At 41.2% G+C, this 26,899-nt stretch overlaps 1 protein-coding gene across 1 annotated transcript; it reads left to right on the top strand.

Moving 5' to 3' along the window:
- Positions 1-4,436: 4,436 nt before the first annotated feature.
- On the top strand, positions 4,437-26,075 carry LOC139159610 (granzyme A-like). The gene is made up of 5 exons (XM_070736909.1): positions 4,437-4,497; positions 10,839-10,977; positions 19,286-19,421; positions 21,105-21,371; positions 25,754-26,075. Exons 1-5 carry the CDS (start codon positions 4,437-4,439, stop codon positions 25,907-25,909), a joined length of 759 nt encoding a protein of 252 aa, XP_070593010.1. The 3' UTR covers positions 25,910-26,075.
- The last annotated feature ends 824 nt before the right edge of the window (positions 26,076-26,899 follow it).

Here is a 26,899-nt window from a genome sequence, read left to right as displayed (position 1 = left end):
GATAACTCTCAGTGCATTTTTGGCAATGTTGTTACAGTGGGCTCTGGCACTTAGCTCATTAGATATGAATACTCCAAGTTCCTTGACAGAGTCCTGTCCTCCAATGTATATGCTTATGATGCATTTAATCTGCTTCTTCTATATTTACCTGACACTTTAAATGACTTCTCTGTTATTTTGCATTTATTTCCATTCACCTCCATTCCATACCAATCTACCTTTTGATCCTTCCATCATAAAATATAGTTTTGAAGATTATTCTTCTTAAAGAAAAAAAAATGAACTATGGACTAAAGCAGTAGAACTGCAGCTGTGGTTAAAGGCAACAGGAAGGAAGCAAGAACAGAGTTGTTTTATTATTTATAGCAGCACAGAGTCCAAAGGTGTTTTGTAGACCTTTCTTGCACACAGGTACAACTGAATGCCAATTATAGTAGGGTCTAAACAAGAAGAAATATCACTTCTTGAATAGTAAATGTAATTTGTATGTTGGTGGCGTTGTTGCAAACTGGCAATCTTAGTTCTGTAAACATTTTTCCATACTCTCAGATCACATTACCAAAAGGAAGTTTTCTTTGATAGCACAGCTATGTGAATAAATGAATCGATTTGGAAGATAAACCAAAGATTTATCTTAGCCACAGAGAGCAGGGTCCATTCTGAAAACATTCCTGTTCCAAAAAACCCCTTCCTTTTTGTATTCATCTCAGCATTGTTCACCAACAACAATGAAATTATCTTAATAACAATAACAACAATAACAACAATAACAACAATAACAACAATAACAACAATAACAACAATAACAACAATAACAACAATAACAACAATAACAACAATAACAACAATAACAACAATAACAACAATAACAACAACAACAATAATAACAATAATAGTAATAATAATAATAATAATAATAATAATAATAATAATAATAATAATAATTTATTAGATATGTATGTCGCCCCGCCCCGAAGACTCGGGGCGGCATACAAATCTTAGAAACTAGCATGGAATATGGAAGGCCCCATATAATCTCAAAGACATTGTGAGAACATGCCATTATAATATAAACATATTTAATATCATAGTTACTAGGTCCTGATTCTCAAATTCCTTATTAGATTATTTTAAAGGATAGCAATTCTAACTATAATTAGGCCATTTAAAATCTCACTGGAATTAAAGGCATGTATTTAGCTTTATTTAGGATTTTAACCAAAGCAAAAAAGAAGATTAAATAGGTCAGTTTATTTAGTCATGACGAGTATTTCTTATGAATGCGCTCAAAAGGTAACAAGTGGACTTCACTAATATGCCATACAGTTGTAGAAACTAACCAGTAGAATACAAAAAAAAAGTGTTCATAAGGGATAACCTATAGGGCTGCCAAATCTGGTGAACAACAGTATAGACAACAACTAGATGACAACAAAAGAAGACCATTTTCTAATGGTCATTTGGATTTTTTGGAGTTCAGTTAGGATAACTTAATGAAAATAAAATTTAAGGAGTGAAAATAATAATTTGATAATTTGCACCAGCATTGTTCAACATAATGCCTCCAGATTTATCAAGATTACAATACCTTGAGTTCTGTGATGGCTGATTATTCTGAACACGACCATGTACAGAAGAATCTATAGAGTTAGATCCTGGTTTATTTTGGTACTACATAAAAGGTGAATTAAGAATTTGGATTTAAGAGTAGTCTGGAACTGGAAAAGAAAGAAAAAGAAAAAGAAAGAAATGAAGGAAGGAAGAAAAAAGGAGGAGGAGGAGGAGGATAAGATTTGGAAATGCTACACATTCCCTTCACTCAGCTTTTTAAAAAAAAAATTGAATTTTTTGAAACAAATAATAAAAAAACCAGATATAAAAATAGACACATGATACAATTCAGTTTTATTACATTATCTGTCATCCCCACCAAGTGAACCAGATAAATTAATTCCACTTTTTAAAATAAGGCTACATGGACAGGATCATGTAAGTCTTAAAGCTGAATTCTCTCCCATCTCCTTTACATCCCAAGAAAATAGGGAGGGTCTCTTGCTCTGCCTGTCTATGAGCTTTTCTGACTCTTATCTGACCACATTCTCAGCAATGTCTCTGCTTTGTCTCCCAGGTATTTCCCATCTACCTACCATCACTTCACCAGAATGCCCTATATTTTTACACTTTCAAAGCAAAAGTTTAGTCTTCAGCAGAAAGCCTAATAGCCATTTTCAGAAATGACTATTAGGTAGACTGCAACCTTCTTTCTAAAATAGTATCTTTATGGTGTCTTCTATGACATGGTGACAATAAGGCAGATAAACCTGGGTAGAATTTAACTTATGAAACCTGCTAAAATAATAACTCTTTGGAAACCCAATTTATTGGAAAGATGGTAAAATGCCCGATGAAACTAGAAAGGGATAAGTGAACAATGTACGGTAATTTAGCAACATGACATACAATGGCTTTGTGAGCCCTCTACTGGGCAGAAAAATATGTGGCGCTAACTTGGTGTTGCTCTGAGATAATTTCTTCACCAGTGATTTGTAACAATTTACTATGTTATTAGAAGAATTTTCTAGTCCTTAGCAGATTTTAACAAGACTCTAAGCTCATATTGCTCTTAAGCATGACTAGATAAGCATTCAACTCAATTCTAGGAAGAAGCCCCTGAAATAGTCCCTGACTTTTTCTTGACTTAAAGGTGCAATTTACTCTTTATAACCACTACAGTTTCATTCTGATGCTGCTTTCATCCCTCTGGTGATTTAACACATTGCCCTGTATGTCTTGGTCTTTTTATTGGCTGATATCTTTGTTCCAATATTCTGCCACAAGAAACCGGTCCTCATCTTTTAACTATCGTGTGGACATCAAACTAAGATGCTATTTAGAAACATAGAAGACTGAGGGCAGAAAAAGACCTCATGATCCATCTAGTCTGCCCTTATACTGTACTATCTTTTGTATTTTATCTTAGGATAGATCTATGTTTATCCCAGGCATGTCTAAATTCAGTTACTGTGGATTTACCAACCACGTCTGCTGGACGTTTGTTCCAAGGATCTACTACTTTCAGAAAAATAATATTTTCTCAGGTTGCTTTTGATCTTTCCCCCAACTAACTTCAGATTGTGTCCCCTTGTTCTTGTGTTCACTTTCCTATTAAAAACACTTCCCTCCTGGATCTTATTTAACCCTTTGACATATTTAAATGTTTCAATCATGTCCCCTCTTTTCCTTCTGTCCTCCAGACTATACAGATTGAGTTCATTAAGTCTTTCCTGATACGTTTTATGCTTGAGACCTTCCACCATTCTTGTAGCCTGTCTTTGGTTCAACTGGTAATATGGAAAGAGAAATGGCGATAGCAGTGATAGTGAACTTTTTTTTCCTTCGGGTTTCAAAAGAGCATGTGTGCACGCTATCATGAATGCGCAAATGCCCACGCCCATAATTCAATGCCTGGGGTTGGCGAAAACAGCTTCCCCCACCCCCTGGAGGTCCTCTGAAGGCTGAAAATGGCCTGTTTCCCAACTTCTGATGGGCCCAGTAGGCTCATGCTTTGCCCTTCCCAGGCTCCAAAGGCTTCTCTGAAGCCAGGGGAAGGTAAAGACATCCTCACCCACACACCACGGAGACTCTCTGGAAGCCAAAAATGCCCTCCCAGAACCTCTGGGCAAGCCAAAAATCAGCTGGCCAGCACACACATGCATATTGGAGCCAAGCTAGATCAACGGCTCGTGTGCCAGCAGATACGGCTCCACCTGCCACATGTGGCACCCATGCCATAGCTTCACCCTCACAGCTATAGAGTTTAGGGTAGTCACCCTATAACAATCAGACAATAACTTTAAAAACTTAAGCATTTCAAAAGCAAAACTGGGATGATGGGAAAGAAAGACACAAAAACAAGTTATATTTAGAATGTCTTTTGTTTCATCAAAATTGCCCATGCAGAATCATCACTCGCCAATTAATAAAAGTTGTCCAGAGAATCTTTTCATTGTCTTAATGGAGCTGGAGAAGCAGCCACACATCAAACATTTTATCTTCATGTATGTAGAGTGGACATTTTAGGAAACTCATTTTTCTTTTATTAATGCAACTTTTTCTCGGAATAAAGAGTAAATTATCACCTATATATGATATTTTACTTGTTCCATAGCCTCATCCTAGAATTTTTATTCAGCAACCCAAACCACACATCTCTCACAAACATAGTTAAAGGCAAACTCATTAACCATGTTGGTAAGTATCAAAAAGTCGCCATACTAGGAATGAAAATGAAAATAACTTTGAACATCTTATCGTGTTCCAGTTTCACATTGTGTAAAAGAATGCCCTTTATAACCTAAAACCAACAACTACTTTCTTATCATCCTCAGTATATATACATTCTGTGTTTTGATGTGGAGAAACACAAAAAAGCAGAGATGGTCCCTCTAATGAGCTTGTGGATCACTGTTGTGATTTTTCTCCTCGGCATTCCCAGAGGTAAGTGCTAAATTATACTACTTTTTTTGTTGTTCATTCCTTTTCATTTCTGATAATGTCCCTTCAGAACAATCAATGAAAGGGGAAACCCAGTTTCTTTCAAATGTATGGATTTCTCTTTGAATTTGGACAGTGATGAAGAGAAAATAGCTCAGGTCACCTTCAGGCTGCACTGATACTGGCAATTTAGAAGACCCACAGAAAATATTCAAAGCTACAATTTTTAAGAAGATTGTTTTATTACAGATACTAGAAAAACCATGAGTAATGGGGGGAAAGCAACTATTGTAAGATTCAGGAAATATATATTGCATATAGTTTTGTATACATGCACAAACACAAACATATATCTACATGTAGAAGAGTCCAAATCTGACATCTTTTCTCCTGTTCATGAAACCTCACAGCCTTTAAGTGACAGGTGTGGTTAACATCAATACACAGTTGTTGTATTAGATTAATGAGATTTTTGCTTTTGACCATATCACACCTAACCCACATAGTACCAGAGTTTAGAATTGTATCAGGAAAGGACAACTTGAATAAAATGTTGGGTTTATCCTTGCATACAAATTGATTTACATTTACATTTATTAGAGTTGGAAGGGACCTTGTAGGTCATCTAGTCTGACCCCCCCACTCAAGCAGGAGTCCCTACACCATTTCCGACAAATGGCAGTCCAATCTCCCTTTGAAAGTCCCAAGTGGTGGAGCTCTCACAACCTCCACAGGCAAGCTGTTCCACTGGTTGATCACTCTCACCGTCAGAAAGTTTCTCGATATTTCCAGATTGAATCTCTCCTTGGTCGATTTCTATCCCTTATTCCTTGTCTGGAATTCTGGTGCCTTGGAAAACAGCCTGACACACACACACCCTCTGTGGAAGCCCCTCAGGTATTGGAACACTGTTATCATGTCATCCCAGGTCATTCTCTTCGCCAGAATGCCCATGCCCAGTTCCTGCAACTGTTCTTCGTATGTTTTAGTTTCTAGTCCCCTTATCATCCTGGTTGCTCTCTTCTGCACTTTCTCTAGAGTTTCAACATTGGGGGTTATTTTTGTAGACATGGTGCAGGATTGCAGGATTTAATTATTAAGCATTTGTATCATTGCATCAGAAACCCACAGTCTCAAAGTATAAGGGCAACATGAATAGCCCTTAGTAAGTTTGCTCCCTTTGTATTGCTTTTTCCTTTTGAGTGTCTGCAGCAGAGATGTCGTGACATCCTGTTGACTAATTGGAGATGTGGCCATTGAATTGGTTATTGGGAAAGTGTTGGCAGAGAATATAAACCTAGATGAGAACAGAAGAAGCATCAATCTTCCTCAACAAAGCCTGGATGAAGGGGGGAGAGAGAAACAGGGAGAATTTTTATTCTTCTCTTCTTATCTTTTCTCTGTTACTACTCCTTCATTCTTGTTCTCTCTTTTCTATTTCTTTCAATAAAGCACAACATAAATAAAAGTATTAACTAACTTTGCATTGTATCCATCAATAAAGACATTTTTATTTATTCATTTGTCCAATACACAAATACATAGGAAGAAAAATAGACATGTGATAATATAAAAAAGGGTGAAAGTGAACTTAAATATAAACTTAGTTTATTAAGTTTAATTTAAACTTTAATTTAAAATAAATTGATTCTTAATTTAAAATTAATTGGTACTTAATTTTAAGCATTTCATGATTTGCTCAAGTACTAAAATTAAATAACAATTAATTTTAAATTAAAATTTAAATTAAACTTAATAAACTAAGTTTATATTTAAATCAAATGTCTTTACTGTCATGCAGAACATTTAGCTTTTTAGAATAGGATTGTCAGGCTATCTAGTAACATTGTGAACTAATGCTCTTACAGACACATGTCACAATTCATTCAGATATTCAGTACACAAGATGTCATACAAAGATACACTTTTTACAAAAATCTGAAAAGTAATCATTACATTTAGCTATTACCAAGCACAATAAAAGTGTATTTCTTTGATCCTGTGTTCTCCAGATGTAATCCCTAAAAGTTCAAGATAACATACCAAAACTGGAAGTGCTGCAATCTAAAGGAATGAAATGTGTTAATAAGTGCAAAAAAAGGAATATTGCTTTGATTGGTTTGTGATACCCCATTATAACACAATCTGTGAGCACTTTGTATGATGAAACATTCGCATGTTGTGTTGGCTTAGAAACATAGAAACATAGAAGACTGACGGCAGAAAAAGACCTCATGGTCCATCTAGTCTGCCCCTATACTATTTCCTGTATTTTATCTTACAATGGATATATGTTTATCCCAGGCATGTTTAAATTCGGTTACTGTGGATTTACCAACCACGTCTGCTGGAAGTTTGTTCCAAGGATCTACTACTCTTTCAGTAAAATAATATTTTCTCATGTTGCCTTTGATCTTTCCCCCAACGAACTTCAGATTGTGTCCCCTTGTTCTTGTGTTCACTTTCCTGTTAAAAACATTTCTCTCCTGAACCCTATTTAACCCTTTAACATATTTAAATGTTTCGATCATGTCTCCCCTTTTCCTTCTGTCTTCCAAACTATACAGATTGAGTTCATTAAGTCTTTCCTGATACGTTTTATACTTAAGACCTTCCACCATTCTTGTATCCCGTCTTTGGACCCATTCAATTTTGTCAATATCTTTTTGTAGGTGAGGTCTCCAGAACTGAACACAGTACTCCAAATGTGATCTCACCAGCGCTCTATATAAGGGGATCACAATCTCCCTCTTCCTGCTTGTTATACCTCTAGCTATGCAGCCAAGCATCCTACTTGCCTTTCCTACCGCCCGACCACACTGCTCACCCATTTTGAGACTGTCAGAAATCACTACCCCTAAATCCTTCTCTTCTGAAGTTTTTGCTAACACAGAACTGCCAATGCAATACTCAGATTGAGGATTCCTTTTCCCCAAGTGCATTATTTTACATTTGGAAACATTAAACTGCAGTTTCCATTGCTTTGACCATTTATCTAGTAACGCTAAATCATTTACCATATTACAGACCCCTCCAGGAATATCAACCCTATTGCACACTTTACAGTCATCAGCAAATAGGCAAACCTTCCCTACCAAACCTTTCCCTATGTCACTCACAAACATATTAAAAAGAATAGGACCCAGAACAGACCCTTGTGGCACACCGCTTGTAACCTGTCTCTGCTCAGAATACTCGCCATTAACAATAACTCTCTGATGTCTATGCTTCAGCCAGCTTGAAATCCACTGAACTATCCAGGGATTAAGTCCAATCTTCACTAATTTATCTATCAGCTCTTTATGTGGAACCGTATCAAAGGCTTTACTGAAGTCCAGATAGGCAATATCCACGGCACCACCTTGATCCAACACCTTTGTGACATAGTCAAAGAACTCAATGAGATTAGTCTGACATGATTTTCCTTCAGTAAAGCCATGCTGATTTGGGTCCAATAAGTTATTGTTTTTTATATGCTGATTTATCCTCTTTTTGAGTAGAGTCTCCATCATTTTAACTACAACTGATGTCAAGCTAACTGGCCTGTAGTTACCAGCTTCTTCTCTACTGCCCTTCTTGTGGATAGGCACAACACTGGCCATTCTCCAATCCTCAGGAACATCTCCTGTTAACAGGGATTGGTTAAACAAATCAGTCAGGGGGGTAGCAATGACAGATCTGAGTTCTTTAAGAACTCTGGGGTGGATGCCATTTGGACCCATTGCCTTATTTATCTTTAATCGTTCAAGTTCTTCTAAGACATCGGCTTCTAAGATCACTGGAGCTGAATCCGTACAGCTGGAAGCAATGCTATATCCCTCTATAGTATTATTTTGTAAGGGGTCTTTTGAGAAAACTGAACAGAAGTAGCTATTGAAATGGTCAGCAATCTCCTTATTCCCATCAATGCATGTATTATTCCCGGTACTAAGCTTTGTGATGCTGCAGTTTTTCTTCTTCCTATCACTAATATATCTGAAGAAGGTTTTATCCCCCTTCTTTACAGATTTTGCTGTTTCTTCCTCTTTTGAGGCTTTAGCAGCATATATTATCTGTTTCGCCTCCTTCTGTCTCATTTTATACACCTCTCTATCAGCTATACTTCCAGACTCTTTATACCCCCTATAGGCAGCCTTTTTTTTCATTGACTATAGCCCTTACATCATTGCTAAACCATAGCGGTTTCTTCTTCCTTTTACCTTTAGTTATTTGCTTTACATAAAGTCTTTTAAGATGGCCTTTTTTAATACAGTCCACTGGGTGCTCGCTCCTGCCATTTTATCCCTCCCCTTTAATTCATTATTTAAATATTCCCCCATTGCATTAAAATTTGTTTTTCTGAAATCCAATACTTTGGTTGCAGTATAGGATTGCTCACAATCAGTTTTTACATCAAACCACAAACATAGATGGTCACTGCAACCTAAATTTTCTCCCACCTTGACCTCTGAAACCCAATTCCCATTTGTAAAAACTAAATCTAGAATATTCTCCCCTCTAGTTGGTGTCTTAACTAGCTGTGCCAGAGCTGCTCCTGTAAAGGCCTCTACTATATTCTTACTTTTGCATGTAAGGGCACTGGGGATATTCCAGTCAACATCAGGCATGTTGAAATCACCCATAACCACAATATCTCCCTTTACTGCCATTAGGGTAATTTCATCCACCATCTTGTTGTCATGTTCCTCAGGTTGCCCTGGAGGCCTATAGATCACCCCAATTCTAATGACAGAACCGTCTTTATTTTGCATACAAATCCAGAGGGTCTCTAGATCTTTACTTGTATTTTGAATTAGTATTGTTTTTAGACTTCCTTTAACATAAATGGCTACTCCACCTCCCCTTCTCTCTATTCTATCCTTCCTATACAGTGTATATCCTGGTATGGATATTTCCCATTCATTAGAATCCTTAAACCATGTCTCAGTTATGGCAACCTGATCCAAATTATCTCTAGATATTATGGCCATTAACTCACAGAGCTTGTTGCTCAAGCTTCTAGCATTCGTGTACATTACCCGAAGAACATTATTTTCATTATTAGTTTGCCCCTTATCATCAACAACTACATCTATTTTATTTACAGCTCCCTTTTCATAAGCTTCCAGAAACTGATTTATCCTCATTGGTCGGGGACAGAAATCCTCCACATCTGGTACATCTCTGTCCCCTTTACCTAGTTTAAATGCCTGTCCAAAAAAGTTCTGAATTCCTCACCGAGCACCTGGGTACCTCTGTATGATGGATGCAAACCATCCCTCTTAAACAACTCCCTATTAGACCACCTACTGACATCATGACTTACATAGCCAAAACCTTCAGCTTTACACCACTGCCTTAACCACACATTAAACTCTCTGATACAAGTTGTTTTATCCTCCTGGCCACAAACCGGTAACACCTCTGAGAAAGTCACTGAATCAGTTATTTTACCCAGCTCCACACTTAGACATTGAAAATCTCTTTTTACTACATTAACATTTCTCTGGGACAAATCGTTTGTGCCAAGATGCACCACCACATCAACTTTATTACCTTTACTCACAGCCTTGACAATGTTTGTAATCCGCCTCCTGTCCCTGTGGGCAGTGGCTCCTGGGAGACACCTCATCACCTTCACCACATCCTTCCTCTGTCCCAAATCAACACCTCTGACAATCGAGTCACCCACAAGAACATGTGTCCTCTCTTTATTTCTACTAACTGGACTTGGTTTGGTGACACTATGCTCCTCATTTACAACAACTTCTCCTTTGAACATCCCCTCATTCTCCGCCTGAGGGGCCTTGCTGATATCTACAACATCCTTACCATTTAAATCCGCAAGAACATTATAGGAATTGGATACAGAGAGACCAAAATTGCTATGTTTTTGTTCAACTGCACGTAATCTTCCTGAACCAACAGTTGTCCACACAGCCCTCCTCCTCGGGGGGCGCTGTGGAAGTGGAGGCTGCACACATGGCTGCATTACAGCACGTGGCTGGGACAATCTTTCCACTTCTGCCTGCAAGCTACAAACTAAGGACTGCAATCTAGAGATCTCGCCATCTAACCTAGATGTCCTAATGCAAAGACGGCAGTACCCCAAGTTCCACAAGGTACTACGGAACACAACAGCCAAACAAGTGTTACACTGCACCAAGCCAATCATCTTAACAATGTATTGAAATGCAGGTACTTAGCAAGAAAATGAACCCCTATTGCTACCAAACTTTGCTGATTTTGGTTTATAGTTATATAATTCGCGCACCGCCAGGCTTCTTTTTCCTCTTTAGCTAATGGATTAACTTAAAGTTGCATTTTGTGACTCGTGATTAGCTTGGCTTCTTCATTCTATTTAGATGACTGTGCCCAGATCATTGGAGGAAGAGAATCAGTTCCACATTCAAGACCTTTTATGGCCAAGATTACTGGCTCAGAGCTTTGTGGGGGGACCCTCATCGAATCAAATTGGGTATTAACAGCAGCTCACTGCGAAATGTAAGTTTTGATGTTTTCCTAGGTTTTTATTTATTTATTTTTAAAATGTTGTATTATTTTTATTTTTTTCAAGATAGTATGAAAATTAGGGATGAGCAAACCTAAAGTTTCAACTCAAGTAAAATTGTTCTGGTGGTTATAATCTTTCAGGTAAACCGTTCACTGATCCCAGCTTCTGGGCATAAATGTTAGTGGTGACAACAAAGCAAAGAAATTCAATTTATGTTTGTGTATGTTTATATATATATTTATGTATTTATTTTGTCCAATACACAATGAGGGTTTTAGTGGGTATATATATGTGTGTTTTCGTAGATTTTCACGGGTATATGTATGTGCGTCACACCCAGACTCCGGCAACCTACTGAAAGCGCAAATGAAACATCAGCGTGGAGGGTACTCCCATACATACAAGGGGTATCCGAAACAGCCGCACGCATACTGGCACCCCACGGGGTCAAAGTAGCGCATAAGCCAGATCAAACTTTGAGAAAATCAGTAATGCGCCCAAAGGAAACCTTAGTGAAGGAGGAGTCCTCCTCGGTAATTTACCGTATAAACTGCAATAATTGTGCACACCACTATGTTGGGGGAAACGGCAAAAAGATTGAGAACTCGTATACACGAACACAAATTGGCGGTCCGACGTCATGAACAGCGTTCCCAGATTTGGATACACATGGAGGAGCAGGATCATGGCTTCGATTTCCAGGGAACTGAGATTCTGGCGCGAGATGAAACCAAGGGAGGTCGCCTCCTAAAAGAAGCCTGGTTCTCTAATGAAAATTCTTTATGAAGTAGACCCAGAGACAGGGTTTGAGCAATCGGTACTTTTATTCAGCTCAGAGAATAAGTGACAGCTCAGCAAGGTAAAGTGACGATTCAGCGAGTACCGACTGGCTCTGCAGGGAGAAGCCGCTTCTTTTATACTTTTGCGGTTCCCGCCAAAGCGAGAGCCGGCCGCGTCTGAGCCAATCAGGAGCGACTTCCTGCTTGGGCTCAGACAGCGCTGGAAAAGAGGAACAAACTATTTACAGCGTTACAAGGTAGCCATTTCAGGATACAACACCCCTCCCCTCATAGTTGGACCCATCCATCAAGAAAGCCACGTGACGAAGTCGTCCAATCGGTGAGGCCTTCGAGACTCTCGCGCTGACCTGCGCAGTCCATTTTCTCCTTCGCCACTGACTGTGGAGGATGGCTCGCCGCTGTTCTCCCGGTGCGGTGGACTAGGCCTGGCGGGCCCAACGAAGGCCTCGGAGGACGAGGATGGCTCGGCGTCGCTGGATGGTTCCCCCTGGCCCGATAAGTCTCTCTGCGTGTTTCTTAGTTCGGGCAATGTATAAAAGTCTGTTGAGGGGGGAGAGTCCGAGTCAGCGGGTTGTTGTAATTGGTTTTCAGTTCGTTTCCGAATGTGGTCTATGTGTCGTTTCCACAAACGACCATCCTCCAGTTTAACAATATAAGTCTTGGGTGCATTTTGCTTAACAATAATTCCCTTCATCCAGTTTACATTTCCATCAAAGCATTTTACATATACATTTTGACCCAAATACATTTCTCTTTCTGGTTTTATGCACATTTGGTTATTATTCAAACAGAACCTTGGGTTTAACCTGTCTAGTGGTGACCTCAACTTTCTCCCCATCAATAACTCTGCAGGGCTTACATGTGTGTGCGAGTTAGGGGTAATGTGCTGGGTTAATAAGAATTGGTCCAAGTTCTGTTGCACATCTCCAGGGCCTGACCTGTGCAATGCCTCTTTTGCCACCCTTACGTAACGTTCTGCCAACCCGTTAGCCCAGGGCGAGTAAGGCGAGATGAGGGCATGTCTGACCCCCAGGCCATCTAGGAATAATTCGAATTGCCTGGCTGTTAGTTGCGGTCCATTGTCAGACACCAATAGATCAGGGCAACCATGGGATGCAAACAGTCTGCTCAATACCTTGATAGTGGCACTTGTGGTTATGTTGTTCATTGCTATTATTTCCAACCATTTGGAGAAAGCATCAACCACTATTAGGAAATACTGAGACCCCACTGGGCCAGCAAAATCAATGTGGATCCTAGACCAAGGGCCAGCAGGCTGTTCCCACTCAGCCGGAGTTGTTTTGGGGGGATTGGGCCTAGACTCTTGGCACGGGTCACACTTTGAAACCCAACTTTCAATATCAGCATCAAGCCCTGGCCACCATAAATGCCCCCTTGCTAGGCTCTTCATCCTGACAATCCCAGGATGGCCCACGTGTAACATTCTGAGTACCTTTTCCCTTAGGCGTTTGGGGATGATCACTCTATCCCCCCACAGCAAACAACCTTTTACATATGACAATTCAAGCCTTTTGTTCTTAAAATCACACAATTCAGGTTTAACAATATCATTTTGCCATCCCTTTAGAACACAGTTCACTACTTGTTTCAGGATTTGGTCTTGCTGCGTGTGTGCAGCTACCTCTTTTGCTGTGGTTAGTGGGTTTTCCTCGAGTTCTATCATTAGCACGTCTGTGGTTGGAACAGGGTCTTCTACCAAGTCTGCTATGGGGCATCTGCTGAGGCCGTCTGCATGATTGATTTCCTTCCCCCCCTTGTGGGTGAGCTCATACTGATACCCAGAGAGGAAAAGGGCCCATCTGATTAGTCTTGGAGACATAAAAGGTGGAGTGGGCTTGTTGGGGGCTAGCAGGCCTAGTAGGGGTTTGTGGTCAGTGACTAGCTCAAAATTTCTTCCAAAAATGTAATTGTGAAACTTCTTTACCCCTGCCACTAATGCCAGAGCCTCCTTGTCTAACTGGCTATAATTTCTCTCCGTGCTGGTCATGGTTCTTGAAAAAAATGCTATTGGGGCCTCTGTCTGATTAGGTAGAACGTGAGCTAGGACTCCTCCTATGCCGTACGGCGAAGCGTCGCACGTGAGCCTAATGGGTAGTGAGGCACTATATTGGACTACTACACTTTTAGAAGTTAGTAAATTTTTTATTTGAGCAAAGGCTTCACGTTCAATTTTCCCCCATGTCCAGCGGGCTTCCTTCTGGAGTAAACGATGGAGAGGCTCTGCTACTGTTGCCTTCTGCTTTAAAAAAACGGAATAAAAATTAAGGAGGCCCAAAAATGCTTGCAACTCACTCTTATCTCGTGGCTCTGGGGCTTCTCTAATTGCTCTCAGCTTCTCAGTTGTGGGGTGGATACCTTCCTTATCTATTTTATATCCTAGGAATTCAATACTGTTAGTTCCCCAGACACATTTATCAGGCTTGATTCGTAACCCTTTGTCCTGTAGCCTCTTAAGTACTTCCCTTATTCTTTTGTTCACTTGTTCCTGGTTTTCCCCTGCAATTAAGATGTCATCAAAATATGGGATGGCCCCATTTACCCCTGACAATAGGCGTTCCATGATGCTCTGGAATATCCCTGGGGCTATGCTCACCCCAAACTGTAACCTCGTGCATTTGAAAGCCCCCCTGTGCGTTACAATTGTTTGAGCGTTTGCTGTTTGTTCATCGACCGGAAGTTGCTGGTAAGCCTGCGCCAGGTCGATCTTTGCGAACCTTTTCCCCTCCCCCAGGGAGTGTAAGAGTTGTTGCACAACCGGAATGGGGTAGGGGTGGTGTTGGAGTGCCTTATTCAGGGTTGATTTGTAATCAGCGCAAACTCTTAAGGAGCCATCTGGCTTCAGGGGTGTCACTATGGGAGTTTCCCATGGCCCCTGTTCCACAGGGACCAAGATACCTTGACTAATGAGTTTGTCCAGCTGTAAGTCTAGCTTGGGGAGAAGCGGGAGGGGAACCCTGCGAGGTTTCAGTCTAACTGGTGGGACCTTGGGGTCAATAGAGAAAGATATGGGGGTTCCCTTATATAATCCTAAGGTGGGGCTGAACACTTCAGGGAACTCTTTCACAAAGTTAGGCATAATATCACAGTTTACATTATACACACCCGAAATTTCAATCCCCAACGGTTCCATCCATGCTAGCCCTAGCAGGGAGTGTTTGGCCCCCGTCACAATAAGCATGGGAAGGGTACATTTGACATTCTTAAATACAATAGGTACATTTGCAGTTCCCAGGACCGAGATTACCCCCCCTTGGAAGTCTCTGATCACCAAAGAGGTTTGAATTAGGTCAGCCTCAGACACATTAGGCATATATAGCTTAAATTTTTCCCAGGGCATGATGGTATATCTCGAACCCGTATCTAGCTCCATTGAGCAAGGCTGGTTATTTAGCAACAACGAGATAACAATTTTAGCCCCCTTTTTGGTTGCCGTGTTATTCACGGAATATTGAGAGTTACCTCTATTGTAGTCTCGGTTAGCGGTGGGGTAATTCCTTTGACCCGAGTTGCGGAACGGTCTCCTTTCTCGCGATTGGGGGGGGTGGTTTTGGGGTCGCTGGTATTGTTGTGTGGCAAAAGTTTCTTCTGGTGCCGTTGCCCTGCATGCGATGGCGATGTGGCCTCTCCGGTTGCAACGGCGGCAAGTGGTGTCGCGGAACGGGCATCGATGGCGCTGGTGATTTCCCCGGCAGCCCGCGCAGGGGGCTGGATGAGTAGCTCTAGGGTGTCTCGGTTGGTCTTGCAGGAGGAGGCAGTCGTCCCCGTTGCTAGTTAGCTGGCCGCGGACGTCTGTTCCCATGGCGCTGGGAGACTCGGCGTCGATCTTGGCAATGGTTTCTCGCCTTCCGTGCTCTTTTAATTCTCTTGCCGCTGCGTCGGCTGCTTCCGCGGTTTGCGCTAATTTGATTACGGTTTGTAGAGTCGGCTCATCTTCGGTGAGGAGTTTACTTCTCACTGTGTGGTTCTTCATGCCGAAAATCAAGGCGTCGGTGAGGCGAGCTTCCGGATCTTGAAACTTGCATTGAGCGAGTACCGTTCGAAGCCGCGTTGTGAATTGGCTTATCGACTCGGTTTCTCTCTGAGCCATCATGTGAAATTGATGCCGGTAAACCACGGCTGGTCTGGTTGGTTTAAAATGGCTCGCTAGTTTCTGTTGAAGGACGTCCCACGCTGTGGCTCTTGCTTGTTCTGGTTCGGTGAGAGTTTGGGCAAGTCTACGGATCTCTGCGCCGCAGTAGTTTAGAAAAATAGCCCGTCTGCGATCGGCTCCGGCGTCCTGCATTCCCGCCGCCTCGAGGAATATCTCGAAGGTGGCCATGTACTCGTCCCAAGTCATTTTCTCGGCATCGAAAAGTTCTGGAGCCTGGCCGATCTGGATTTTGTCCATGTTGCACGCGAAGTTCTTCCGTTCGTTCGTCGCCAGTGAAGTAGACCCAGAGACAGGGTTTGAGCAATCGGTACTTTTATTCAGCTCAGAGAATAAGTGACAGCTCAGCAAGGTAAAGTGACGATTCAGCGAGTACCGACTGGCTCTGCAGGGAGAAGCCGCTTCTTTTATACTTTTGCGGTTCCCGCCAAAGCGAGAGCCGGCCGCGTCTGAGCCAATCAGGAGCGACTTCCTGCTTGGGCTCAGACAGCGCTGGAAAAGAGGAACAAACTATTTACAGCGTTACAAGGTAGCCATTTCAGGATACAACACTTTAAATAGACATATTGATATGCCATCGGCATACCAGGCTTTAAGGCACCAGCAACGACTTAAAGGGGATAGGTCATTAGGATTGGATAAAGCCCCTAACAGAATTCCCCAGGCCGGGCATAGAAACCAGCTAAATGAGGGTAGAGCAACCCCCAACGGGAAGCAAGGGAACATACTGGAGCAACATGGAGGTAGAGGGGGAAGGGCACAATGCAGTTCCAACACAGGGGACAAGGGGGGATTAGAACAGTGCAGACCTAAGACGAGGGCATGGGCAAAAAAATTGCAAGAGCAGACATGTACCACTATAGAAAGTAACAACGATAATGGGGGGAAAAAAGTAATACCAAACACCTCCGAAGTATTGCCTCATAACTCCACCTCCTCCCTTGGGGAGGGAAAGAGGCAACAGACACGAGTAAAAGCGGTAGATCCCCCTTTAACCAGCATGAGCAAGCCCACAATTAGGCTTGCCGCAGAGGGGAGGGAAGGGTGTGGCCCTATGACGCGGGCAATGAGCAGACTGAATAATGCTTTATAAAGGTGATTGTCTCCCATGGCATTTTAATACTCTGACGAAGTTAGCAGCACGCTAACGAAAGCTAAGTGGTTTTATTAAAGTTTCTATGTTCCGGTGATCGAGATGGCTGCTGCCTCATCATTCACATATATATATACACACACACACACACACACACACACACACACACACACACACATAGAAAAATACATGAAGAAGGTTATAGAGGAGATACTCATTGTAAAATATATCTAAGAAAGAATAGAAAAGAAGATATAGGAATAGGAGAAAGGTATAGGAGATATAGGAGAGCAATAGGACAGGGGACGGAAGGCACTGTAGTGCACTTGTAGTCGCCCCTTACTGACCTCTTAGGAATCTGGATAGGTCAACCGTAGATAACCATAGATTGTATGTACATGTCTGTGTGTGTTACTAGAATTTCTCAGTACAATAAATATGTACAAAAAGAGATTGAAAATACTAAAAAGGGGGGGGGGACGACAGAAAAGGAATTAAAAGAGAAGAAAATATGTATTCCTGATACTTTTTTTCTAATTCATAGAAACATAGAAGATTGAGGGCAGAAAAAGACCTCATGGTCCATCTAGTCTGCCCTTATACTATTTCCTTTATTTTATCTTAGGGTGTGTTCTGTCTGGGTGCCCCCAGACTTCAACACCAACTGGAAAAAACAGCCAGACACGCTGGTAAAAGCAAAAGCACTTTATAACTGGAAAAATAAACACAGAGAAAAACCTGTTCTTCCCAACAGGCAGGCTATGAAACTTCACAGCAGAGTCCTGATGGCCAGACAATACAGCAGACTTCTTGCTGGCACACCCACCACTGTAGAGAATAAGACCCCCACCTTTTCCCCCCAAGGTTTCAGTAGTCAAAGTCACAAACCAGAATTCCAAGACGCCAAAGTTCACAGCCAGGTCCCAAGACTCCCAAAGATAATACTCCACAAGCCAGGAAGGGTGGGTCTGCCTTTTCAGCCTTTCCAGAGAGCACCACACCCAAACCCAGCTGTTGCCTCTTTAGTGCTGAAAGTACCTAGCTAATTGGTCCCTTCGTTGTGTTGCTCTTCTCTGTCGCAGATCGATTATGGCTTGTGCATTTTCCTCTAAGGAATCCAGGCTGCTTGCTGGGGAGAGCTCTCTCTCGGGGGACTCTGGCTGTCCTCCCTCTTCCTCAGCCTGAGATTCCTCCTCCCCGTCTGCCTGAACCTCCTGTTCCTCATCCTCCCCCTCTGAGCAGGAAGCCGGCAGAGGATCAGCCGTTCCCTGAGGGGCCTCAGACGGAATCACAACAGGGTGGATATATGTTTATACCAGGCATGTTTAATTCAGTTACTGTGGATTTTGATTTGAATTCCATGATCATAAAATCCAAAAGGAATTATTTTGACCTCAATCCCACCCCCCAAATCTTGTTTAGATGGTCGGGCTCTAACCAGATGAAATGCTAGAAGCACAGTAGGGACAAACTGTGATAAACCAAAAACCTGGTCAAAATAGGAGACAAGATTGTGCTGGCATACTTATTGGTCAGAAATTGGAATCAATTTTCATAGATGGTATTAGAGAATTTTTCTATTTTCTCAAAATCCCTTTCCCAATATTTCTTTTCCATGTAAAGTTAAGCATGACATTAATAACACACACCTCCGTGCACATTATTGGTGTTATTGGCATATAATTTGACTTCCCTTAGATTGTCTATATGGGGGGAGGAAATGCACCCCCTGCAACCCCTGCTGGTGCTGGTCTCCCTGCCGCTTTTTGAGGAGGACGAGAGGGTGGGATGGTCAACTGGAGCTGGGCACACAGCTTCATTTATATTTTGAGCCACCCCAAGTCCTCGGAGAGGGGCGGCATACAAATCCAATAAATAAATAATTTCCACTGCTGGAACAGTGTTCCACCCCATCCTGCCTGCTGCCCAGCCCCTAACGTAGCCAGAAATAGGCCATTGAAAGTATTTTGCATCTTCTGACAATATATATATATTAACTTTCACTGTTGAAATAATACTGCAATGAAAATTGAAGTAAAACCTGTGGTCTCCAAATCTTAAATTAATGTGCCAGGATATAAACAATGTTAAATACAGTAGAATTTATTTCTGAATAAACACAGAATATAGAACTGCCTAATCATGAAACTTAATATCCTTCAGCTGAGATTATAACATATTATACATGCTAGAAATGAACTTTACTCAATTTTTATTTTATTGTCTTTCCTTTTTAGAACAAATCAAACTAAAGTTATTCTTGGAATTCATTCAGAAAAAGACCTAACAAAGCAAGTTTTCAAAGTTAACAGGGAAATTCCTCACCCGTACTTTGATAGTGTCACAAAGGAGAATGACATTATGCTTCTTCAGGTATATTCTAAAGGATATATATAAATAATATACATGTAAAGGATGGTTTCTCCTTTTCTTTATGGGTACAGGGAGTCCTTAACTTACAACCATATTTGGGATTGGAACTTCTATTTATAAGTGAGGTGGTTATTAAATAACTCATGGCAAATTTTATGACTGTTTTTTTTTGCTATGGTTATTAAGTTAATCATTGCAGGTGTTAAGTGAAACATTCAAATCCAGCTTCCCTCTACTGACTCTGCTGGTCAGAAGCCAACTAGGAAAGCTGCTAATAGCAATCACATGCCCTTAGTATGCCACCACAGACTCTGCAATGTGGGCAGGCGGGCGCTGCGGTGGGGAATCCGGTCTTGGGAGGGGCAGATCTGGCACCACTGGTTGCAGCTGTCAGGTGGGGAGAAATGGCATCCCGCTCCAAAGTGTTGGAAAACACTGCACTGCAGTTCGTTTTTGGATGCGCAGCCGCACAGCCACGCACCTTAGAGGGAACAGTGGACACAACCATCATATAAATCCATGCCATTTGCCAAGGGAACAAATGTTGATCACATGATGACAGTGGTGCTTCAATGGACATAAGTATGAGAACTGGTCACTTTTTTTGAGTGCCATCATAATCTAAACCAGCTAAACAAATGGTTGAAAGTTGAGGACTACCTGGATTGGAGATTGTTGAGATCATTGTTGAGATGTGTTCTTTGTTTTAATTGTATAAATTTTATATGTACAGTGTTCCCTCGATTTCCACGGGTTCGAACTTCACGAAAAGTCTATACCACGGTTTTAAAAAATATTAATTAAAAAATACTTCGCAGGATTTTTTTCCTATACCATGGGGTTTTTTGCCCCATGACATCATATGTCATCGCCAAACTTTTGTCTGCCTTTAAAAATATATATTTTTAATAAACTTTAATAAATAAGCATGGTGAGTAATAATCTAAATGGTTGCTAATGAAATGGGAAATTGTAATTTAGGGGTTTAAAGTGTTAAGGGAAGGCTTGTGATACTGTTCATAGCCAAAAATTGTGTATTTACTTCCGCATCTCTACTTCGCGGAGGAAGCCTTAAAACAGATATACATACCCTTGCAGAAAGCAGCTAAATACAAGGGATTCAGCTCTAGCCTTGAGAAAGGAAGCGAAGAAGAAACAATTATTTATTCATGTTGTTGATCTGGCCTACTTCAAAGGGCTGGCAAGCAGCCCATAAGAGGAACCTGACAGTTGAGGCCCATTTGATTGGCATAGGAATCACCACTGACAATGGCAGAAGTGAAATAAAGAATATTCTCACACTAATATGTTGGAAATGTTATTATTATTTTTAATTGGATTAATAGCAATTAATTGATTGCTTTTCTCTTTCAATCCAGAGATGGAGAGCAAGAGGGAGGAATTCTTATTTCTATATAAATGATCAGCAGGTGTAAAATTACCCATACGTTAAAAGTATTAATGTTGCTACTATTCCTATTATGGTTTGTTTTTATTGCAAGCAGCTCAGATGGTATAAATGTTGCTTCTCGGACCCATTGAGTCTGCACAATATTGCAATGTAGGTCAGGCTGAGATAGGGAACTCTCCAAGTTGCAAGTCTAACATGTGATGCATTACACACCATATTGACTATTAATGTAAAGATTAATCTTTTTGACATTCCCTCTTGTCTCATTTAAGCTTGATAAAGAAGCAAAACTTAACAAGAACGTCGCCATCGTCAACTGGGCGTATGGTGACCTTCAGGAAGGAACACAGTGCCTGGTAGCTGGCTGGGGGGTTATTGAGAGTGAATCTAAAATACCATCAGACGTCCTCCGTGAAGTTAATGTCACTGTCATTGCAAGAAGCACCTGCAATGATCAAAAGCACTATGATAGACACCCTCCAGTGACAATGAATATGGTCTGTGCTGGTGACAAGAAAGGAGGCAGGGACGCATGTACTGTAAGTACTGTATATCCATCTACCTGCTCTGAATGTTTGAAACTCAAAAATAGTATACTGAAAGCAGAATTTGAACGAATGAGTAATCATACCTGCATGCCTCTGGTATTCTAAGAAATCAAAGCCCTATACTGTAACATTAGTAAAATCTTCCCATCATAAATTCAATCACAACATCTGGAATAATAGATCCTTCCAGATTGACAGTATTATAGTATGTGATGATTCTTTTTTTGAAAAGTACAGCCAGTCCTCAACTCATGATCCCAACCAATGAGGGGCCGCATATGCCTCAGTTTATCGGGATGGGTGGTGGGTATAGGTGGGCGGCTGGCAGGCACGTGCATGCAGGCGGGGCTCAGGCGAATGCGCGGAAGCAAAAAATCAGCGAAAATCTAGGAATGTAAATCTAGATTTGTAGGATATTCTTTTGCAAGTGGAGGAGTGAAGGGATTTTCTGGTAAAGTATCTCTGGACATTTTCTAGAGTGTTTATGTCCGAAATCTGGTGTGGGTTCCATACTGAAAAGCTGTATTCAAGGATTGGTCTGGCAAAAGTTTTGTATGCTCTGGTTAATAGTGTAAGATTTTTGTTATACTTTCAACCGCTTACAATCAATCATAGGTATAATTATACATTTCTAACATATCAAATGTGGCCCCATTTTTCCACCTGAATTGGGCACTGAATGGGGCATTTGCGAGGCCCCCTCCCAGCCATCCAAAATTGGAAGGACACAGTTCCAAAGTTAGCTTTGATTATTGCAACACGCTCTACATGGGACCACTGTTTCCTGTAAGGTGTGCGGCTGCACGGCTATGTGGCTCTGCACCCGAAAACAAAATTGTTTCTCCCCAACTGACAGCTTCAACTGGCAACCAAGCTGTCAAGCAGGAAGAAACTCCCGTGGGTCAGAGCCCCACCAATTTGCTCCAGCTATCCAGACCACACCCACCCATGCCGATCCTCCGTACAGTCTTTCTTCTTAACGGGGGTGCCGCTCTGGAAAGAAGAGGCACACGGTGCCCCCGGCCACCATCTCCGAGCTGAAGGGACCGGAGCGATGTCCGCACATTTCCCCCCCTTCTACACCCTGCTGCTGGCTGCGCGAAGTAAAGAGGCAAAGAGTGGTGGAGTTTGAGGGGGAGGGAATGAGAGAGAGAAAGGGAGAGAAATGAGAAAATGATGGAGGGAAAGAAATAATATACTATAGAGGGATAATACTATAGAGGGATATAGCATTGCTTCCAGCTGTACGGATTCAGCTCCAGTTATCTTAGAAGCCAATGTCTTAGAAGAACTTGAACGATTAAAGATAAATAAGGCAATGGGTCCAGATGGCATCCACCCCAGAGTTCTTAAAGAACTCAGATCTGTCATTGCTACCCCCCTGACTGATTTGTTTAACCAATCCCTGTTAACAGGAGATGTTCCTGAGAATTGGAGAATGGCCAGTGTTGTGCCTATCCACAAGAAGGGCAGTAGAGAAGAAGCTGGTAACTACAGGCCAGTTAGCTTGACATCAGAGACAGGTTACAAGCGGTGTGCCACAAGGGTCTGTTCTGGGTCCTATTCTTTTTGATATGTTTGTGAGTGACATAGGGGAAGGTCTGGTAGGGAAGGTTTGCCTATTTGCCGATGACTCTAAAGTGTGCAATAGGGTTGATATTCCTGGAGAGGTCCGTAATATGGTAAATGATTTAGCGTTACTAGATAAATGGTCAAAGCAATGGAAACTGCAGTTTAATGTTTCCAAATGTAAAATAATGCACTTGGGGAAAAGGAATCCTCAATCTGAGTATTGCATTGGCAGTTCTGTGTTAGCAAAAACTTCAGAAGAGAAGGATTTAGGGGTAGTGATTTCTGACAGTCTCAAAATGGGTGAGCAGTGTGGTCGGGCGGTAGGAAAAGCAAGTAGGATGCTTGGCTGCATAGCTAGAAGTATAACAAGCAGGAAGAGGGAGGTTGTGATCCCCTTATATAGAGCGCTGGTGAGACCACATTTGTAGTACTGTGTTCAGTTCTGGAGACCTCACCTACAAAAAGATATTGACAAAATTGAATGGGTCCAAAGACGGGCTACAAGAATGGTGGAAGGTCTTAAGCATAAAACGTATCAGGAAAGACTTAATGAACTCAATCTGTATAGTCTGGAGGACAGAAGGAAAGGGGGGGGGACATGATCGAAACATTTAAATATGTTAAAGGGTTAAATAAGGTTCAGGAGGGAAGTGTTTTTAATAGGAAAGTGAACACAAGAACAAGGGGACACAATCTGAAGTTAGTTATGGAAAAGATCAAAGGCAACATGAGAAAATATTATTTTACTGAAAGAGTAGTAGATCCTTGGAACAAACTTCCAGCAGACGTGTTTGGTAAATCCACAGTAACTGAATTTAAACATGCCTGGGATAAACATATATTGTAAGATAAAATACAGGAAATAGTATAAGGGCAGACTAGATGGACCATGAGGTCTTTTTCTGCCATCAGTCTTCTATGTTTCTATGTTTCTATTTTTCTAATGAGGGAGAGAAAATAGAGGCAAAAGAGGGAGAGAAATGAGAGAAAGATAGAGAGAGAGAATGAGAGAGGGAGAAGAGGGGAAACAAATGAGAGAGAAGGGAGAGAAAGAAAAAGGGAGAGGAAAGAGAGAGAAAAACAGAAATGAAAGTGAGAGAAATGAGAGCAAAAAGGAAGGATAAACAAATGAGAGAGAGAAGGGGGAGAACGGAGAGGTACACAGAAATGAGAGAGACCTGGAGGGAAACAATGAGAGAAAGAGAAAATAGGAAAAAGAGAGAGAGAGAAGTGGATAGAAAGAAAGAAAAGTGAAAGAGAGGGAGGGAAAGAGAGAAGTGGAGAGGAAGGAAGGAAGGAAGGAGGGATGGGGGGAAGGGTGGGAGGGAGGAGGGGAGGGAGGGAGGAAGGAGAAATGGAGGCAGGAAGGAAGGGAGGGAGGGAGGGAGGGAGGGAGGGAAGGAGGGAGGGAGGAAGTTAAAAAAAGAGCTAACAAAATAATACTGCAAGCTCAATCAACCCTTCTCAAACTCCAATTTCTTTAATCTGAGCAGAACTTTGTACTGAACCCTTTTCTTTTTTATTTTTTGTATCCCCTTTTAATCCTCTTTTCCATTTTATTCTTTCTATTCTTCCTTCTAGGAAGGAAGTGCTTTGTTAGAAAAATAAAGGGGTTATTGGATCAAACTTTGGACACTTGACAACTGGTCCATAGTTATGATGGTGGCAATGTAATAGGGTTATGTGAACATCTTTTGGGATCTTCTGACAAGCAACTGCAGGGATTCACTTAGCGACTGTGGCAAGAAAGGGAGTAAAGTGAGGCAGAACTCACTTAATAACCGTCTTACCAGGAGATGGAAACGTTGGCCTTCATTGGGATCAGAACAAAAGTTGAGGATTATCTGTCTGATCAGTGCAGATCAGTGCAGATTAGAAGCAGATCAGGAGTCCATTTTGAAGCTCCACAAAAAACATCTAGGGGGGAAGACAGGTTGTCCTCGATTTACAACGGTTCATTTACTGACTGTTCAAAGTCACAACGGCCCTGGAAAAAGTGACTTATGCCCCTTTTTCACACTTACAACCTTTGCAGCAGCCCCACGATCGCGTGATCAATACTTGGCCGCCATTTCATACTTATGACCGTTGTTGTGTCTTGAGGTCATGTGACCCCCTTTTGCGACAGTGTCACAAGCAAAGACAGTGGGGAAGGGGGAGCAGAGCAGCCAGATTCTCTTAACAACCGAGTTTCTAACCGATCCACACTCAGGCATGAAAATGTGCCAATCAGACATTATACCACATACTTCCCTATGACCAATCAGGACGCACAGAGTTGGCCTTCTCCAGGTCCCATCTGCCAAACAATATTGGTTGGTGGAGCCACAAGGAAGAGCCTTTTCTGTGGCAGCTCCAACCCTTTGGAACCAACTGCCCCCAGAAATTTGCTTTATCCCTTCCCTACTAGCCTTTGGGAAAGGCTAGTAAGATCAGGCTTTTCCAGAGAGCCTGGGATCGTGAATGAGTTAGTGTATATATGTTTCTTTTAGGGGTATAAAATTATACTGGTTTCGTATTTATCGCTCTTGTCTGTTATATTATTGGTATTTATTCTCATGACTGTAAGCAGTAATAAATAGATAAATAAATAAATATAGTAGTCTAACCAGGAGATGGCAATGACATGAATCCTTCATTATTGTATATTATCATTGTCCATTAAAAGCGAAAAGCATATAGAGTCGCTGTACCAGCCACAGAAACATAGAGACTTTACAAATAAGTAAATTAAATACAACACCTGCAAATAATGCAAAATCTCTCTTCTCCCCACCCACCCCTTTTTCTCCCTTGTGCAGGGTGATTCTGGTGGTCCTTTGATATGCGAAGGGGAACAAAGAGCCATCGTTTCCTTTGGCAAAAATTGTGGAGAGTCTCAGTATCCTGGTGTCTACACCCTTCTGACATATAAATATTCTAATTGGATAAAGAGTGTTATACAAGGCAGTTTATAGAATTATTGTTTGATGCTGGCATTCTTTTTTTATTATATTCATTCATTATGGTTTCCAGCCTTTTCCCTCCAGGTGCATTTGACTAATAACACCATACTAAGCTGACACAAAAATACTGAGCCTGCCAGCTAAATGAAATTTGGCTCAGAAATTTCCTTTATAAAAACTAAGCATAAGGTTCTAGAAATCATTTATCTTTATTTTGCTCTCTGTGTGTGGGTATTTACCTTGCTAGATAAAGTAATTCCCATATTTATCACAAATGAAATAGGAGTTTATTTCCAGAAAGCAGAAGAAAATAAATCCTGTTGAAAACCGTCTTGTTATTGGTTCTTTTGTTGTTGTCATTCATCTGTGCTATGTATCCAGTGTTTCAGAGGTAGGTTCCTCCCAGTTCTGTCCAGTTCACTCGAACGGGTAGCAATCTGCTGGTGATGTCACAATGATGTCATGGGTCCAGTTAGGAAAGTGTTGGTTCGTGGGCACCACCACCTTTTTAAAAAAAAATTTAAAAAATTCTGGCTTTTTCCTTCTGTGCATGCAGACATCATCTTTTTTTTTTATTAAATTTTTTTATTGACTTTATAGATTGACATAAAACAAACATTAAACAGTGCACAGTGCATGTGCCCATCACCTAACAACACACACACCCCATCTCCCCCACCACCCCTACAGAAGGATTCAAAAAAATTTTTTGCATATTTATCTATCTATTAATCCTTGGCTGTCTTGAACAAATATTACTAAAAGAGTGATTGTAATTTATTTTTCATATTAACATCACAGATTCTACTTAACATATAGTCTTTTACTTTGTTCCATCGCACCATCAGCTTCTCCAATTTATTCTCATCAAAATTATTTAGTTTTATTTCCATAATTTCAAAATGTATGTGGTCCACCATATACCAGTACCAATTTTGTACTGTCCATTTTGTAGAATCTTTCCAACCTAATACTATCACTGCTTAAGCACTTTCCAATGCT

Source organism: Erythrolamprus reginae, chromosome 2, assembly GCF_031021105.1.
Source record: "Erythrolamprus reginae isolate rEryReg1 chromosome 2, rEryReg1.hap1, whole genome shotgun sequence".
Classification (NCBI taxonomy): Eukaryota; Metazoa; Chordata; class Lepidosauria; order Squamata; family Dipsadidae; genus Erythrolamprus; species Erythrolamprus reginae.
The sequence above is the reverse complement of the archived record's forward strand: the minus strand, read 5'-3'. Positions and strand labels throughout refer to the sequence as shown.

Excerpts from the sequence above, each read along its gene's own strand:
- LOC139159610 (XM_070736909.1), top strand. The coding sequence starts at position 4,437 with ATGGTCCCTCTAATGAGCTTGTGGATCACTGTTGTGATTTTTCTCCTC. Across the intron at positions 10,978-19,285 it reads ACAGCAGCTCACTGCGAAAT|AACAAATCAAACTAAAGTTA; the intron begins GTAAGTTTTGAT and ends TTTCCTTTTTAG. Across the intron at positions 19,422-21,104 it reads ATGACATTATGCTTCTTCAG|CTTGATAAAGAAGCAAAACT; the intron begins GTATATTCTAAA and ends GTCTCATTTAAG.